At 45.0% G+C, this 18,835-nt stretch overlaps 1 protein-coding gene across 1 annotated transcript in view; it reads right to left on the reverse strand.

Annotated features, from left to right (window-relative positions):
- Positions 1-619: 619 nt before the first annotated feature.
- LOC119172289 (disintegrin and metalloproteinase domain-containing protein 10-like) overlaps positions 620-18,835 on the reverse strand; it is a 175,604-nt gene continuing 157,388 nt past the window's right edge. Inside the window, exons 13-16 of the mRNA XM_075893527.1 lie at positions 11,914-12,041; positions 3,753-3,867; positions 3,152-3,286; positions 620-1,272 (exon numbers count right to left, since the gene is read on the reverse strand). Coding sequence (XP_075749642.1) covers positions 943-1,272; positions 3,152-3,286; positions 3,753-3,867; positions 11,914-12,041 — 708 coding nt within the window. The 3' untranslated portion in view covers positions 620-942. The remainder of the gene's footprint in view (positions 1,273-3,151; positions 3,287-3,752; positions 3,868-11,913; positions 12,042-18,835) is intronic.

Genomic DNA, 18,835 nt, shown 5'->3' on the forward strand with positions numbered 1-18,835 from the left:
GCGTAGCGACGTGCACGGAGTACTGGCCTCCACAGGTGTCTCGTGTCTATTTTTACCCACCGTCGATTGAATGACACAGCAGCCCCATTGCTTCAGCGGTCTTTCCATCCCCACACAAAGCTACCGTGAGATTTCATAGCAAGATTGCCCTTTTTTGTTGTCCATTGTCTGACTGATAAAACCAGCTGATATACGGTTAAAAATGACGTCAGAGCAAGTCAACTTCACCGTAGACATAATAAGACTCTCGACCAATATTCTCAGCGACTGTGTGCCAACCGATTGCGACAATTTTGATAGCACTTCCGTCGCTTTCGTGAGCTCGTACTATTCATTATTTCGGACAACATAACATCGAATTTCGGAAAGGGTACGATGAGACGACAGATTCTTGCCATGACTAGCGATCGTAACGATTATTCCAATTGAAAAGAACCATGGATACGGGCACCACCAAGTCTAATAAACATGTCTCCAGCCCTTTTGTACGCCATGATGTTCGCATGCATGCGGCCTTTCGATTTGTATAACCGTTACTGTGGTTGATAATGCCTACTTGTGCGTCATCACCAATTTTAGTTCTATTGCATTGCTTCTTCGTTTTACTTTTTATGGAACTGGCCCTACTCCATGACCCTTCTACAAAGGCAGGTGAACCCGAGGACTAGCGATGCTTTATCCCAGCAGACGCCGGCTTCACCAGTAAGCGTCCGACTCGTACGCGTAGGGCTCCTGAAATAAAGGCACCACGGCGGGAGCTGCGGAGGCGGCACTGGCGGTCGGTGCGGTCGCCGTCAGACATGCGGCCGGCACTGCTGTGGTGGGCCTGCGAAGCGTCGTCTGCGGCAGTCCGTACACCGTGTAGCAAGCAGGGTCGCAGCAAGGGTGGTGGTGCCTGTAGCTGCTGGTCGCGGTGCCCCTTACGCTGAGGCGGCTCGATGGTCAGACCCAGCCATTGCCGGCGTGGCTCAGGTAGGAGCGGGCGGCGGGGTGCAGCGAGAGCGTCGTCTTCACGAAGTTGCTCGTGGTGGCCGTCGCTGGTGCCGAGTGGGCGCCCAGCGCCGTCGACACGATGCCCGGCGTGCTGGAGGCCAAGACCGCCTTGGTCGTGGCCTGGCTCGAGCGGAACGGGCCGCCACCGCCGCCACTGGCGGCTACTACGGGCTGCACTACGGGGTTGCAGGCGACGGGGACGGCACTGGCGCCTGAGCCGCTGCCCGCCACGCTCTTCACTGGGTCCGTCTTCCGCCCGAAGAACTTGACCACTACACACTGCGCAAACGATCGTTCTTAGTGAAAGCTCGCTTATGCCTTCTGATTCACGGTTTTCATACCGGTGTTTGCGGCAACATCTCTAACGTTTTAGGACAAGTAAGTATTAATTTAGGAAATGAATCACGAGAGTAGCTGTAAAAGTCAGTCTCCATCTCAGCGGCGCCACGCTTTTTTTTTCTTTTGACATGCACGCATAGGTTCCAAGTGATGTGGGTTAAGTGATTCAATCAAAACACCAAATAATCAACATTTACGCATACATTGTATGACTAAATGTTGTTTGTATTTTAATGACCCCAAAGAATTAGTAATCTCACGTATAGCCCAAGCTGTATCTGTGAAAGTAAATACATAATAGTAGCCAACAACTGCTAAACAATGAAACGATATTTCGTTCAACGAGTAAAGTTAGACTTCTTTACTACACTGGGTTACTTCACAGTCACTCCATTTGGTAAGGACATCGAACACATAGTGCGGAAGTTGTAACCAAGGTGCCGTTTGTATTGTGCGTTCATGGTGTGAATGTAGCGCGATTCGCCGAAGTGCAGGATGATAGGTGTGTATTACATGTATACAAATTTGCATTTCCTTCACATGGCTCCTACTTAGTTTTGCGAATCAGTTCGGTTTGGTGGTAATTTAAAATGTCTATGAAAGTTAAGAAAGCCGAAATATTTTCATCCACAAAAAGGTCAGAAAGAAGGAATTCATTGAAGAATCTTTCGCCCAAAGGCTGTTTTTTTTATTTTTTTGCACTTCATAGACTCTTGTTCAAAATCAAAACTTCCGCATAACCTTCCCTGTCACCTTCAGTAACTCTACTGAAGACTTTTCATCAATGCATTGTTCACTGCTAGCTACATGGGGCACCAATACTGTTATAATTGTGGTGCATTAGAAACCACGAAACACATTTTTCAGACTGGCAGGCACATGGAGACGAAAAAACTAGTCTACAAATTAGAATATGATCAGCTTCACAAGCGACGTCATATGTCGGAAAATTATTTGGTCATCTCCTTCTCAGCAACGTCATATTTCCAAATTTCTCTTTTGGTTTCTCGAAAACGTGTATTTGACTGTTAAATTGTGAAGTGGCTTGCGTCACAACCATTACTTCTTTGCACGCACATATCCCGATAGTAAAGTCTTTTTTTGTTTTTATTATTTCTTTTTGCCCTTTTCTTCCCGGGAGTTTCTGTTCTGAATCTCTTTCACTTATGCAGGGTAGCATGTGGCACTTTTTATATAAACCGGCATTATTCCCTGTTCTTCATTACATGGCTCTCTCTGTTTCTCTCACAGAACCTTGATACGGAACGAACTGTGCACAATCGTCACGATGACACCACAGAGAATCGAGCTTCACAGTTGCATGAAGATTTGTCCACGGCCCGCTAGCGCACTCGAAGCCAACAGTCACCCATGGCGGTCGCCATAAAAGTGAGTTCTGAACTGATCAGGAGTCTAGAAGATTGTATATATAGGGCAAACCTAAATTGATTGCTTAATCGAAGTGAAAAAATAACATTATTATACAGAGTCAGTCATACTGAAATTCCACCTAATTTGATATCTGCGTACGTTGTTTTGCAACATAATAATTATTGGTAGCGTGAATGACAGCAAGTGGAATGCCTTCTCTGAAACACTCGAGGAGTAAGCTGCGGATAAACTTTTGTCTTTTCTGGGACGGCTTGAATATAAGACACAGACACCTCACGTTTGAGTTTCCGTTCGCGTTATTATTTTAATTTTTGCTGCGGGCGCATGCCGCGTAATGTGTAGGCTACACAGAGGGAGGTGTAATGTGTACGAAATTAGGCTGCGTGCCCTCGAACGCAAACATGTGCGCATCTGCCGGCGCACTCACCAGAAAGACGAGCACGGAGAGACCCAAAAGGAGCACTCCCCACCAATTGTCGAATATCCAGCGCCTGAGAGAAATTATGGTTTCCGTGGACAGCAGAAGCTTGCGGAGGGTGGCGAGGGGCCCCGAAGGGTCCACCTGAAACGGGCACCAGAACAGAGTTGAAAGCTCTCGCATTGGTTGCTCAGAGTGTTAATTAAAGGTACACTGAAGTAAAACAACAAGCCATTACACACTCAAAAATCCTACTACGAGATCTTTACTGCCGTTAATTTTATGGTCATGTGTTTAACAATAGGAAAGAAAAATGAAGATCACAGCCTCCACTTTTTTTTCCCAGTATCACACTGAAATCTGTGCACGTGTCCATCCGCATTATAAAAGTACTGCTGATAGGGTGAGTTGTTGCACAATTCGGTTCTTGTATCGCTTTAGCACAATACAAATCAGCGTGACGTCAGCGATTTTAGTGTCATGTTCGTCACCCGAGCCACATGACATTACGATGCATAAGTCGCAAATGTTTGTTCCAGCGAGGCCCCATTCGGTCCGGCCGTTTCGTGCTTCCCACTGAAAGACGCAAAACGAGCATATAAGCACTCACCTCGCGGCACTTTTGGAACACATCACAGTATCCGTTGTAATTGTCACACGGCGTGCCCGGCTTTGCGAATAGGTTCGGAACGTCGTAGGGCGGGTGGTTCCACTCGAAGGAAGACCTGCAAAGGGAATACAGATGTTTCCATTCATCACTTCCGCTTTTACGTGTATGTTCCTAAGCACCAGCGGCGGGAGCATGAGAACGTTGTAAGACCCCCTTATACTTGTTCAGAAGCAGATTATTAGTAAAGAGTAATTGTTTGATAATAAATGTGTTTAGGCCAATGTTGGGGTGCTCACGTGTGGCACCGGCCGGTCCTCTTTCCTTACGGGATAGTCATCACTAGAGGCCGGATTTTAGGCACTGAAAAAGTGGGTTTTAGCCGCCAAAGACAGGCAGGTAAAACACTCTTTAAACTCTTAAAATCAGAATTATAGGCGCAATAATTTTTACCGAAAATAAAGTATCCCGAAACAATGACGTCTGTGACTTGTATCTAGAGCATGAAGCGAAAAAAAATTATATTGTTTAAGTCAGCAGACATTTATCAACGATTGAACAGAGGCGTGCATTTCCCGCGTGATTCGCAGTATGTGGTCTTTCGTTTTGTTGTCTAGCATTGTGCATCAAGTGCCCACCATTCATTTAACACTCTCCTGGGTCCCTTTCATTTCGTTGTGGCTGGGAAGGGCAGTTCAGGTGTCATGAACAGTAGCGTCTGTTTCGAAAGTAGTTCCGAGACCTGGCGTGGCTCTCTGGTAATATGCTTAATTGCCACACACAAAGCTAGGGTTCGATTCCTGCTGGGACCCTCACATTTATTATTTGCGTTTGTCGGGTCAACACTTCCGATGGCAGCTTTTTCCTAACGATCAGGCGTTGAAACTACCGTCCAGAGGACGCACGACGCGGTGGTAAGGCGCGACCTGCCCGTCCTGACGTGCGAGCTGCCCACGGTGGCTGCTTCTCCGTAAGGGTACCTTCCTAGTCACTCCGTAGGACCATAGTTAAGTTCATAGTCTGTCCTTGTGTTCTCGCCGTTCCTGGGTAGATATAAGTGTGAGTCACAAGTGGCACATATTCGTATACCAGTGGCACATACCCACACGCGGAAAGTGTTTGACGACCTACGTAACGGGGTCTTGACATTATTCATCTCGTGACCATCTAGTCATATTCGTCAAACCATCTTAACCCTTCACACTAAGTTTGGTTTATGCCAAGGGAAAAGCGCGATCACGAGAGCACCCAGGACTAGGCAGATAGATAGATAGATAGATAGATAGATAGATAGATAGATAGATAGATAGATAGATAGATAGATAGATAGATAGATAGATAGATAGATAGATAGATAGATAGATAGATACGCTCAATGTGCCTGCAGCACTCAAAGAAATGCTTCGCATTTAATAAGTTCGTCATCCCGTCAGTATACCACATGCACGAGTAACTTATATCTCAGGAAACAGAAACATTATCTCAGGAAACTGGAATATCAAAAATTTACGCATAGTTGACGTTTTGTGCAGCTGTGTGATAAAATTGTGACCTATTTCGCGTGTTCTTCAGTACTTTTATTTTGCTTCAATATGTGGGCAAGTTAGTTTTCGTGATAAAATTTTATTCAGAATACATGAATAGGACAATGACAAATGAAAACACGAAAACAGTGCCTGCTCTAGTTGTGCATTCTGTCCTTGCGCCTATATTTTCGGGAACGCTGAACAAAATTTCATCATTAACACCAAATAATTAGCTCAGCTTATTATCTTTGTGCAAGGTAATGTTCCGTGACTCACTGGGTATCGTACGCAGAGCTTTGTCATAACACCGTGTGACAGAATGCAACGGCGTTTCACATGCTGACAGCCGAAAGAAACTGTTGAACGAACGAGTTACCTGTGCGATGGGGAGACCGAGGTACACCAAACCATGAGTTCTTTTTTTTTTTAATGCGAAGCATTAGCGAAGTTCGGTGACATTAAGTCTATCTATCTATCTATCTATCTATCTATCTATCTATCTATCTATCTATCTATCTATCTATCTATCTATCTATCTATCTATCTATCTATCTATCTATCTATCTATCTATCTATCTATCTATCTATCTATCTATCTATCTATCTATCTATCTATCTATCTATCTATCTATCTATCTATCTATCTAGCCGCCTACGACGTTTAGCTCTCCTGGCCATTTCGATAATGGTATCGATACCAAACTTTGTGTGTCATAACATGACTGAAGAAGAACATATGTGACTAGTCATAACATGAAAATCATGACCTTTTACCACAAATGCCATGATTTACATTTCATGGTCCTGCAGTTTTTGCGGTGGTTTCAATCTCATGGCATGTTACAAAACTGGTAAGGTATGACGTGATTGCATGGCATACACAATGACATACTCTAACATGAAAATTATGACATGCGTGTCATGTAACAACATGATTACATGCCACGCTCATGATGTGCTCACGGCCATTTTGCTAGCGTCACATATACGAAATTTTGTATTACGGTACGTGAATGGATGACTAAGGTATGTGACTGGTGCAAACATGATAATCATGAGATGCGTGTCATGTAACAACATGAGTACGTGCCACGCTCACGACACGTTCGCTGCCGTTTCTCTAGCGCCACATATACCGAATTTGGTATTAAGGTACGTGAATGGATGACGAAGGTATGTGACAGGTGCAAACATGATAATCATAAGATTTTATTTATTTATTTTTATTTATTTAGTAATACTGTAAACCCTCGCTTGAGGGTTATAACAGGGAGGGAGTACAATATGAGTACAAACAGAACACCTGAAAAAAACCACTAAGCAATAAACACAGGAAAACAGGATGGGCAGTACTTCAACCATTACCAAAATAAGCATCAATTTCTCTGTCAAAAGTTTGCACATCGGTACTATTAATAAGATGTTGGGGTAAAGAATTCCATTGTTTTATAGCATCCGGGAAAAATGACCACCGAAAGATGTCAGTGCGAGCGCTGAAAGGTTCAATGGGGGCATCATTATTATATCTAGTGCTACGTTTTCCGGGAAAGCGTATGTACTCGTCTTTAGGTATTTTGAATATCCCTAGAATTATACGAAATAATGTTTTAAGTTTTTGTTTCCGTCTTCGAATTTCCAGTGATTCTAAATTGCACGAATTTAGCATATCAGTTACTGAATCCCGCCTTCTATATCTAGAGCACACAAACCGAGCTGCACGCCTCTGAATACGTTCTAACTTGGTGACCAAGTGTTTCTGGTGAGGACTCCAAACCACAGAAGCGTATTCCAGTCTAGGTCTAATATATGTGTGGTATGCAAGCAGCTTTACGTGTTTCGGTGTTTTATGCATCTTTGCTCGTAGAAAACACAGTTTTTTAAATGACTCAGAACAAACCGATTCAATGGGACGGTGCCAAGTTAGGTTGTTCGTAATTGTCACCCCTAAGTATTTAAAATGGGACGTTTTACTGAGTTTGTTGCTCCCGATGTTGTACTGGAAATTGAGAACATTTTTCTTGTTGTTAATGTGTACATATGTTGTTTTTTTTTAAGTTGATTTGCGTATCCCATTCGCAACACCACAATTCCAAATCTTCAAGGCACTTATTCAACTCGAGTTGATCATCATTACAGCTTACAGACATATAAATCAAACAATCATCAGCATAAAGTTTCATCTTAACAGGTGGCTTTACAATAGTACTTATATCATTTATGTACAACAAAAACAACAGCGGGCCAAGCACGGACCCTTGAGGCACACCTGAAAACACATCTAGCGTAGCTGAAAAAGAACCATCAATCCTCACTGCTTGCTTGCGTTTACTCAGGTAGGCACCAATCCAATTTAAAATTTCATCACTTAATCCCATTTTACTCAGTTTAAAAAGCAGTTTAGTGTGGTTTACAACATAAAAGGCTTCAGCAAAATCAATACAAATTACATCAACTTGTTTGCGATCGTCTATAGTCGAGCTGAAATCATGAATTGTTTGAATCAATTGCTTTACTGTGGACTTGCCACTTCTAAATCCATGCTGGCATTCATTAGGTACTTGATTAACCTCCAAGTGAACCATGATATGCTTTGCTATTATATGCTCTATGACTTTGCAGCAAACAGACGTCAGTGACACAGGACGATAGTTGCTAATAATTATTCGGTTGCCGGCTTTAAACAAAGGTATGGTAATTGCGCAGAGCCAGTCCTGTGGAATAAAGTGAGTTTCTAAAGATTTTTTGAAGATAATAACACGAAAGCACGATACCCATTCTGCGTATCTTTTCAGAAAAGCAGTTGGTATCTTGTCCGGGCCGCTAGCCTTCTTTGCATCCAGATTTAGCAACCGAGAAAATATACCTTCTTGATCAAACAATAAGGGTTCCATAGGACATGCGCATGAATAATGCAAGTTGCTATCACCACGCACATCTGATGGCATCGTGAACACGGACTGGAAAAACCTGTTAAACTCGTCTGCTATCTCAGTCTTTTGCGTCACTGTTCTCGATCCGGCAGTGATCTGTTCAATTTTTTCTTTTCTGCCGCTCATATAAAGCCAGATGCGTGTCTTGTAACAACATGACTACATGCCACGCCCCTGATGCGCTGGTGGACGTATCGCTAGCTTCACTTATACCAAATCTGGTATTACGGGTTGTGAATGGATGACAAAGGTATGATACTGGTGCAAACATGATAAACATGAGATGCGTGTCATGTAACAACATGACTACATGTTACGCTCGTGATGCACTCCCGGCCGTTTCACTAGATTCACATGTACCAAACTCGGTATCACGCAACGCGAACGAACAACATAGGTAAACGACACATCCAAACATGATAATCACGGCATGTGTGTCATGCAACAACATGACTACACGCCACACTCATGTAGCGCTCACGGCCGTTTCGCTAGCTTCATATTTGCCAAACCTGGTATTACGTGACGCCAATTGATGGCAAACGTATGGGACTGTTGCAAACATGATAATCATGAGATTTGCATCATGTGAGAACATGACTACATGTCACAGTCAAGGCACCAATACATTTCGACGTGACGCGGTGCGCGTGCTCGCCGGAGTTCATTTCGTCGCGTCACGCCGGCGTTGTCAAGCCAGGCGTCGGTCCTGCCATTTACTCGCAGGCGTGCGCCGCACTGCGTTGGTTTGATGCATGCGCGTTTCAGCGCGCCTCACGTCCATCCGTCACGTAAAGAGGGCGAAGCAGTGTTGTCTGGGTAAGGCATCGGCGCTAAATGCAGAATGTCGCATTTCGCGCCGGTTGCCGTCGGGCCGCGTCGATGGATGCTGGTCACGCCTGGCGTCAGACTGTAGAGTGCTCGCGTTTTGCTAACGTAGCGTCGCTGTGCCCAGGGTGGGCGGGCGCGTCAACGCTACATTAGAGTATATTGGGCCCTTCATGGTGTGCTCGCAGCCGTTTGGTAGCTGCACATATACCAAATTTGGCGTTACGTGACGTCAACGGATGACGAAGTATATGACTTGTGCAAACATATAATCCTGACACGCATGTCATATAAGAACATGACAACATACCACGCTCATAGCGTGCTTGCGACCGTTTCGCTAGCTTCACATATACTAAATTTGGTATCACATAACGGGAACAGATGACGAAGGTAAGCGACACATTCAAACATAATAATCCTGACACGGAAGTCATGTACGGCATCATTTACCTCCACCTCGTAACGTTGTGCTGATTTTAAAGTGGCATATCAACCTTTCTCATTCCTGCTTCGCATGTCATCGATTCCCACTGTCCGCGGGATCAGGCAATTTTTTGTTGTTGTCTCTTTTTAAATACGTTGACCTTGAGTTAAGGCACCGAACGTTTACTTTGTGCTTGGTGGTTGCTGAAGGTTGCCGAGTAAGTGTTTTGTGATTAATGAAGAACGCTACTATATGTCCACGTGTGCGCCGTATATGGGGCTCTGAGAAACAGCCAAAATCAACGTGAGAGCGAACACGCCCAACCCAAAGTGCACTTTAGGGCACGGCGTCGTCGATCTGATAACGGACAAGTGTGCGCCTCGAAGAACGGTGCGCTCAAGAGGAAGAAGAACGCCGCCCCCGTCTTCATGCTTGAGTTATGCAAGCTGCACCGTGTAGGCCTCTGTTGCTATCGGTCGTTGGCGCGCGCAGCGAGGAAAAGAGGGGTCTTCTCTAAGAGATGAGAGCCAGCGTGTGAACTTCCAGAAGAAGCCAGAGCTCTACGTTAAACTAATTCTATACGCCCGTATATGCAGTGGCTCTATCTGGCTTCCTAAAACAAAAAGTGAATGAGCATTGGCATGTTTTTTTTCTGTTTTTTTATAATCCACTGAGTGCTAAGATAGTGCGCGTACGTCTGTGGGGTAGTTTTAAAGCGCAATCCTTTAGACCCTACAGAGTGCAATGGATGATTGCGTTGTTTAAATATAAAACTTCTATCAGACGATACATAACCATCCCCACCATAAACATAGGTTTTTTGAAACAATGAGTTACCCATCTCTCCAGTTACGAGGCGTAATATTTACTGCAATAAAATTATCATAAACACTGTGAAGGCATTTCACAGCTCCTTGCCTGTGCAAGATATGCCACTGTCAGATTAAAATGCAGCATTTTCCTCGTTTTCTGGCAATAAAATGCAGCAGTAGTGCATAGAGTGTTCACTAAAACGGAATCGGGCCGTACTACACAAGAAGCTCAAGACGACTCTCTAGTTCATTTCGACAATGCATAGCACGCCAGCAAATTGGCATGAAGCAAGCCAGTGGTAAAATGTCTTCCATGGTTTCTTATTGGCTTGAAAAACTTTAACTGCCGGAGCACCCTTAAAACCTTATAGGCCATATCTTTTTACCGCTCTGTAATCATACAAGGGAACAGTGAGAGTGTGGTTACGGAGCTTTGTTTGCAAACACTGCCATTGTGAAAATGGGCAAAAAAAAATATTCCCGCTAGAAGAATGTTTTGATAGCTACCACACGTAAAAGGTGCGTTTTTATCCTCATTTATTGGGCTACCATAACATGCTACAGTAGAGTGACTGGTTGGGCAAGTTTTTTCAATCTTGCGGTAGCTTTTGGCGCGAAACAAACACGATAGACTGGCATAAACACTGAAGAGAGCCCAAAGAACAAGTGATGTATTTCAATAGAGTGACTTGTTGGGCGAGTTGGTTCATTCATACGGTAGCATTAAGCGTGAAGTAAGAGAGTGTCTCTCGTGTTTATTTCGCGCTAAAAGCTATCGTAAGCATAACAGCCAAGCATTTAAGGTAGAATGCTCCTTATTATTCCCCCCAAGAAATCTTCCTGAAATCACGAGGTCATTCAAGCACAGCCTATTAACAAAAAATATACATACAAAGAGTGGTCTAGGGTCAACATACATTACCGTGAGCTCCTTTCGTGATTGTGATAAATGAAAAATTTTCTCTACCTACTTATACGGCGGGTCTGCTTGAGTCTTTTCATAGGCCAGCTTTAGTTTTCTTGTTTGCAATAGGTGATTCGTAAGCAATCTGTTCTTTGACACTGACCAGTCATCTTACTATGGCTCCCTAAACAGGGTAAATAAAAGTATTTTTCTTCTTGAGCGAAGCACAACTCAGAGAATTGAAATCTGGCAGCGGCGAACACACGGGAAAACTAACGATTCCCAATCTTAAGGCAGATTCATTTGGTAAGGCACCAACTCGCGCACTTGAGACGATGTATGGCAGCAGGAAAGATTTGAAACGGCACAGCAAGTCCTTATAGTGTAGTAAAGCGACTGTAGGGACTCGCTGGTGCGACTTCCCAACAGTCATGAAGTCTTTACAGTCGGTTTGAGCATTTTTTTATAAAAACACAGATGATTCCAGTGTTCCGGGTACTGGTGAAGTAAATACAAAAAATACTCTTACAGAATTACGTAGATGAGGTTTTTACTCCTAGGTTAAGTGGGACAGGGAAGATGCAGGTAAAGAAAAAATAACACGTTCGGCAAGCGACAGAGTAACCTTTCGGGGACCTTTAGTCACGACAATACGAGCAGCTTCCAACTGAACACATTTTCGTCGACCTCTCGAACTGTTTTGCGAGACGGCAAGAAACCAGGCGGTCGTCGCTCACTTGCAGGTGGAATCATCCCCGGGCAGGCGGCAGCACAACTCGCAGGCCTTGGTCACGGGGTCGTGCGGCCTGCGCTTGCACTGGCACGACTGCAGGCCGTACGCGATGCAGATAGAGCCCGTGCACTCCTGCGATCGATCAGGACAGGCAGGTGTGAGAAGCGGCATTTCGCTCTTCCACAATGACGACACGTCACTGCGCCGTGTAGAACAAATTTCAATACGAAACGAACAAGTGAGTCGGCTCTCTGAGGCCCATTAAAACGAACGCGAACATTCGTGGACTCATCGTCCGCGACGGTGGATCAGTGGCAACGGTGCTCAGCTGTTGACCCGAAGGTAGCGTGTTCGAGCCCGGTCATTGGGATCGCATTTCGAAGGGAGAGGGGGTCGGAGAGGGAATGGTAGAGATACGTGTACTATGGGACGTCAGTGTACGTTAAAAAAACACTGGATGGTCGAAATTCTCCGAGCCCTGCACTACGGCGTCTCTCATACTCGTAAAACCCCAGATACAATTCGTCAAATTGTTACCGTGGCCGCATTTACACTAAGCTACATCGTTTTATCAATGAAAAGGAAAATTGTAGGTGTAACCTTAAAAGACAAGAAGAGAGAAGAGTGGATCAGGGAACAAACCGGGGTTAAGGGTATCATAGTTGATATCAAGAATAAGAAATGGGCATGGGCCGGGCATGTTGCGCGTAGACAGAATGACCGCTGGTCACTAAGGGTAACTAACTGGATTCCCAGAGAAGGCAAGAGGGTTAGGGGGAGACAGAAGGTTAGGTGGGCAGATGAGATTAAGAAGTTTGCGGGTATAAAATGGCAGCAGCAAGCACAGGACCGAGCTGGCTGGCGGAACATGGGAGAGGCCTTTGTCCTGCAGTGGACGTAGACAGGCTGACGATGACGACAATTACATTTTTTAATTGAGTTCCTACACGTGGTAAAGAACGAGAGCGTAGCACGCACAACGGCTCGAGAGTTTTTCTTACTTTTCGCGGTTAGTAAGAAGGCTGCTAGATATGAAGTCGTAACGGGCACGCCTTGAAATCAGGCGGTTGCTTAATTTCGTGTCAGAATCGGCCGTTCTGCAAGCTTGGTAAGGTCTGATTCCGTAATCATGGATGACTTCATGTCTTGCTCCGAGTACACTGAAAATATTTAATTCTGTTCTAGTTGGGGATTTACAGTGCTTCTGTACATAATATATTTAGGCCGTTCATTACTGCGCAAGCAGTAACCCTGCCAACAGAAAACCAGGAAGCAGATATGTGCCACAGATATGGGTCGAAACCAAATACACACCACTGGTTCAGAAAAAGGAACAGACGAAGTTATTAAATTACCTTATTAAGAAATGGCCTCTGCACTGCACTTCAGGCCGACGTAAATCGATGTGGAAATGCTTGAAAGTTTCGAAATTCGAGAGAATTCGCATCTTTGATGCGAATTCTGTGCATTCCTTTGCAATTAATAACAATTGCCCGTTTGCTTTGTACCGTGTCCTACATATCTTCACTGGTCCTTCACCTTCACTGTGCGGGATCACTCTTGAATTTTCAACTATTCTTTTTTTGTTTATTAGTTTGTTCGTTTTAATTTTTTATGTGCGTGAAACAATACGGACAGGCAAAGAGAATAAAGCGAGAGAAAGGCAAGGGCATCAACCAGAAATCATAGCGAAACAATAGCAAAACATTGCAGTCACTAACACAACAAAGTTAGGCACCAGCTTTTTTTCTTTTTCTTTATTAGAGATGCACCAAAGTTGCCCTTTCTAAAAATTCGATTTTGTTGTTTCTGCCGTGGAGTCACGAATCGCTAAACTAGAAAACAGAAAAACAAGTATTCACGGCGCACAAACACTCTGACACACACTGCTTCACTGTTAGGAAAATTTACGAACCGAACCCTATACGTACACGAGAAGAGAAGTTTGACGATCGATCGCACACGCTGGGAACCAGCAAGACTTTCACGAAATAACAGATACTCAAAAGCAACACCAAGATACACATGCGCCGTACATGTTAACGCAGAGGTGAGAGTGGTAGGAACCACAACCGAAACCCCCCACGCATTAAAAAAAAACATGCAGATAAAAAAGTGCGTCCGCATCGGTGGAACAGTGGCTATACGGTATTCGGCTGCTGACACAAGAGGTTGCGGAGGTCGCGCTTCGAAGGAGGTGAAGTGGTAGACGCCCGCGTACATGTCAGTGCACGTTAAAGAACACCAGTTGGTCAAAATTCCCGTAACCCCTCTACTGCGGCGACTCTCATAATCATATGATAGATTTTGGACGTAAAAACCCAGACAATAAAAATATAAGAATAAAAAAAACTCATTTCATGGTACCTTCAATTACGTTTCTGTAAAAGCGTCACCAATCCCGGCTGCGGCGGCTGCATTTCCGATGGAGGCGGAAATGTTGTAGGCCCGTGTACTCAGATTTGGGTGCACGTTAAAGAACCCCAGGTGGTCGAAATTTCCGGAGCCCTCCACTACGGCGTCTCTCATAATCATCAGTGGTTTTGGGACGTTAAACCCCACATATCAATCAATCAAAAGCGTCACCACTTTTCGTGAAAACTATAAGTAAGGTACTACATAAACGTCGCGTCCATATTCTTGCTTTTGGTGCGTCTCAAGTCGTTCGTCACATGCCGCCAGCTCTCGCCTCTATACGTTATCATGTATGGCGCATGTGCGTCTTAGTTTTCTTTTCCGGCGTTTTTTTTTTATTTCAATAAACTGCTGCTAGTCTCAGCGTGCATGGTCGTAAAAGTTCTCTTCTTATGAACGTTTCTTTGAAGGCCGGGTTCTTCAATTTTCCAACCTATGTGAAGAGGGTTCAGCTTAAATTGAGGACGGCACAGTGAGCGATGGAAAGGAAAATTATAGGTGTAGCCTTAAGAGACAAGAAGAGAGCAGAGTGGGTCCGGAAACAAACCGTTGCAAGGGATATCATCGTTGAAATCAATCAGCTGCTAGTCATTAGCGGTCACTGACTGAATTCTCAGAGAAGAGAAACGCACGAGATGGAGGCAGAAAATTATGTGGCTGATGAGATTAGAAAGTTCGCAGAAAGCACAGGACCGGGTTTACGGATAATGGAAAATACCATGATCAAGTAAAAGACCATGACCATGACTTTGCCCTGCAGTGGGGGTAGTCAAGATGATGATGATGATGACGACGACGACGACGACGATGACGATGATGATGATGTACCAACAGGCCCAACACAGACTTCTCCACTGCTGCAGTGCCAGCATGTGAAGAATGGTTCGCGCTTTTGATTGTTATCACGCGACTTTCGCTTCAGATAACTTGCCTTTGCGATATTCTCATGGTAGCTTTGATTATAACGCATATCATCTCATTTGGCGTTCAACTTCTCACTATGGAGATGAAATTTGGGAAAAGAGAGCAAACCTCTGCGAAAAAAGTAGTGGAACCCTTAAACTTCCCCTATAAGAATTGAACGCCATAGGGATGTCCTGTCCTGAGTTCGTCCTTCAAACAGTTAGTGCATACTTTTTTATTGTGTGATGCTACTCGAATAGTTCAAGTTTTATTATTACTGTGTAATCTATAAAGTGGCTAGGGCCAGTGAAACTCTCACATATGGCCGATTGAGTTTCTGACGAGAAAGTCAGAAACTCAAGTGAAATCGACAGGCGCGGCTCCTAGCAAGGCAAACATCTGCACTGAAAGAGAAGATGCTGGAATATCTCACTCCAAAGGAATCGCCACCCCTTCAGCCTAGAAGATCTGTTGAGCCTTAACAGCAGCCGCCTACACGTCCTGTTGTGCCGCAACAGAAGCCGCCTCAAGAACAAGCACAAAATGCTGCAACGGCCGGGAAGCCAGATCATTGCGTGATGGTGATGCTAAGATCATTAGTGGACACCATTCGCATGTTGTTAAGCGACATGAATACACCGTCAGCCAAAAGTGCCCTTCAAGTACTGGACGCGCTTAGTCCAGTGCTAGCAGCCCTAGAGTAGACCATGGCTAACCCACCACTGTCTTTAAGGAATGAGGTTCGTAAAGCAGCAATACTGCAGTGGAATGCCAAAGGACTGAGATCGCGCATTGGTGACTTTCGTCGATTTGTGTACGTCAATATGTTTCCCGTAATCGTCATTTGTGAGCCGAACTTATCGAGTGCAATACGACTCTCGGGATACGAACCTTTTATGTCGTATACTATTACTAAAAGCAGCAAGGTTCTGGTGTACATTCGCCGAGACCTCACTAACATCCTTCAAACTGTACCACCTCATGACGGAAACCAATACGTATGCTTAAGAGTGAAAAAGAGGAGGCTCAACATCACTGTGGTTGGTGCATACCTATCACCATCAAGCCGTTTCGATCAAAAAAGACGACGAGACATCATAGCGTTAACTCCTGACCCGTGTGTCATCATTGGGGATTTTAACGCTCATCATACATTATGGGGAAGTCAGAATACCAACATGAAGGGAAGAAGCTTGGTGTCTTTTGCCTCCGACAACCAACTTTGGTTACTGAACGATGGCAGTCCTACATTTTTACGTGGCTCCACATACAGTAGCTGTCTCGACTTGGCTTTTGTTTCGCGAAGCCTAGTGAAACATACTGAATGGTTCACGGATATAGAAACGCATGGGAGTGATCACATTCCAACATACGTCAAGATCAGAGTATTGTCGCCTCCTAAAGTGCGCGACATGGTTAAAAGAGTGGACTGGAAAAAATTTCAGTCTCGTATGGAAGACCAATGCCAAGAACACATATCCGATTTACAAGAGGCCATCAAGGGCACTGTAAAAGAGACTGTGTGTACGATCCCATGCCCTGTAAGAATCATGGACATCGACATAGACCTGGAGCGGCTTCGAGCCTTGCGACGACGAGCTGAAAGAAGGTACCGGCGCACGAAGGACATAGAAGATTTACTGACTGCTAGACGTATGCAGAAGAAGATCAAACTTCGGTTGGACAAGCTAAAATTCCAACGCTAGATTACTTTCTGCGAGTCACTCGACCCTCGTAAGCCTTTATCGCAGATATGGAGGATGGTTAGAGGTTCGCGGTCATCGCCCATTCAGAAGTCACCATTCAAGGCCTTAGCCCTTCACCAAAATTGACCAGGTGTGGACGTTGCTGAAGAGTTCTGTGCCGGATTATCAGGGCAAACTACAGCCATCACGTGATTCCTGTATGGACTTTCCGTTCACCATTCAGGAGCTCAAAGCAGCACTCGCTTCATGCAAACGTACCTCCGCACCAGGACCTGACGGAATCTCCTACAGAGCCCTGTGTAATCTAGGTGAGCGCGCGAGAATAGCTCTACTTCAGCTATATAATGATTGTTGGCTAGAGGGCACTGTCCCTTTAAGTTGGAAAATTAGTCGTGTAGTACCATTACTAAAACCTGGCAAATCAACCATTGGAACTCTCCTCCTATCGCCCGATCGCATTGGCTAGTTGCGTGGGTAAAGTGATGGAGAGAATGATTCTCGGCCGACTCGAATGGTACTTGGAGTATCATGAGATCTACCCAAATGCCATGGCTGGCTTTCGACGTGGTCGATCATCGATCGATAGCGTCATCGACCTAATCACGTACGTTGAACACGTGAAAGGCTATAAGCGTCTTTGCGCCTCTCTGTTCTTTGACGTCAAAGGAGCCTATGATAACGTTACACATGAAGCCGTCCTTACTGCACTAGAAAAGATTGGAGTGGGTGGTCGAATGTTTAAGTGGATACGCAGTTATCTCCAAATGCGATCCTATTTTGTGAGTACAGAGACCGGGAACACATCTACACATTTCAGTTGTCGTGGCGTCCCTCAGGGTGGTGTACTGAGCCCCGTGCTATTCAATATAACACTAATCGCTCTCCATACGCACCTACCAAACAATATTTATCTATCAACATACGCTGATGAAATCTGCATCTGGACATCTGCGGTAACTCGCCTGCAGTTACGAGCGAAAATACAGAGAGCTGCTACTGCAACTGCTTTGTATCTACGCAATCGAGGCCTGGAAATTTCCTCCGGAAAGTGCGCTCTTCTGGCATTTACGCGCAAACTCATGTCGAATTACAGAGTGTCAATTAACGGTCAAAATATACCATATCGTCGATCTCACAAATTTCTGGGTGTCATAGTCGACAGAGCCATATCATGGAGCCCTCATGTGTCGTATTTGAAAAAGCGATTGACAGGCATGTGCCATCTTTTCAAGTTTCTCGCTGGAAAGACTTGGGGAGTGCAGCCTAATGCTATGTTACGACTGTACAGGGTGCTTTTCCTTGGATTTTTACGATACAGTCTGCCTACATTATCAAACGCCAGCAAAACAAGTCGACGCATGATACAAAGCGTTCAGGCAGAGGCGCTTCGAATATGTCTAGGTCTGCCTCAGGGTGCCTCAACAATGGCGACTATAGCTATAGCCAAAGACCACCTCGTGCAGACCCATATTGAAATTGAAGCTTTGAGGACACACATAAGGCATGTGGGCCGCACTCCCCATCACCACCTAGCCTCTCTATCAGTGGATAGACCTCATACTTCCTTTTGTCGAACAATAACTACACATGCTGACTCCCTACCAACTGGTTTTACGCCCGCGGCGAGACCTTCAATTCCTCCATGGTGCCTCAAACAGCCAGTCATCAACCTGACAATACCAGGCATCCAGAAAAAACGAGATTTCTCAATACCAGCCCTCAAGCAGGTCGCCTTACTTCTGCTGTACGAGAAGTACCAAGACTGCACCCACGTCTACACCGACGGCTCCATCCTGCCAAACAGCTCAACTGCGGCGGTCGTTATTCCAACGCACGCCACAACCATCAAATTCAGGACAGCTCATGCAACCACAACAACGGCAGCAGAGCTCGCAGCGCTTC

This window comes from Rhipicephalus microplus, chromosome 4, assembly GCF_043290135.1.
Source record: "Rhipicephalus microplus isolate Deutch F79 chromosome 4, USDA_Rmic, whole genome shotgun sequence".
Taxonomy (NCBI): Eukaryota; Metazoa; Arthropoda; class Arachnida; order Ixodida; family Ixodidae; genus Rhipicephalus; species Rhipicephalus microplus.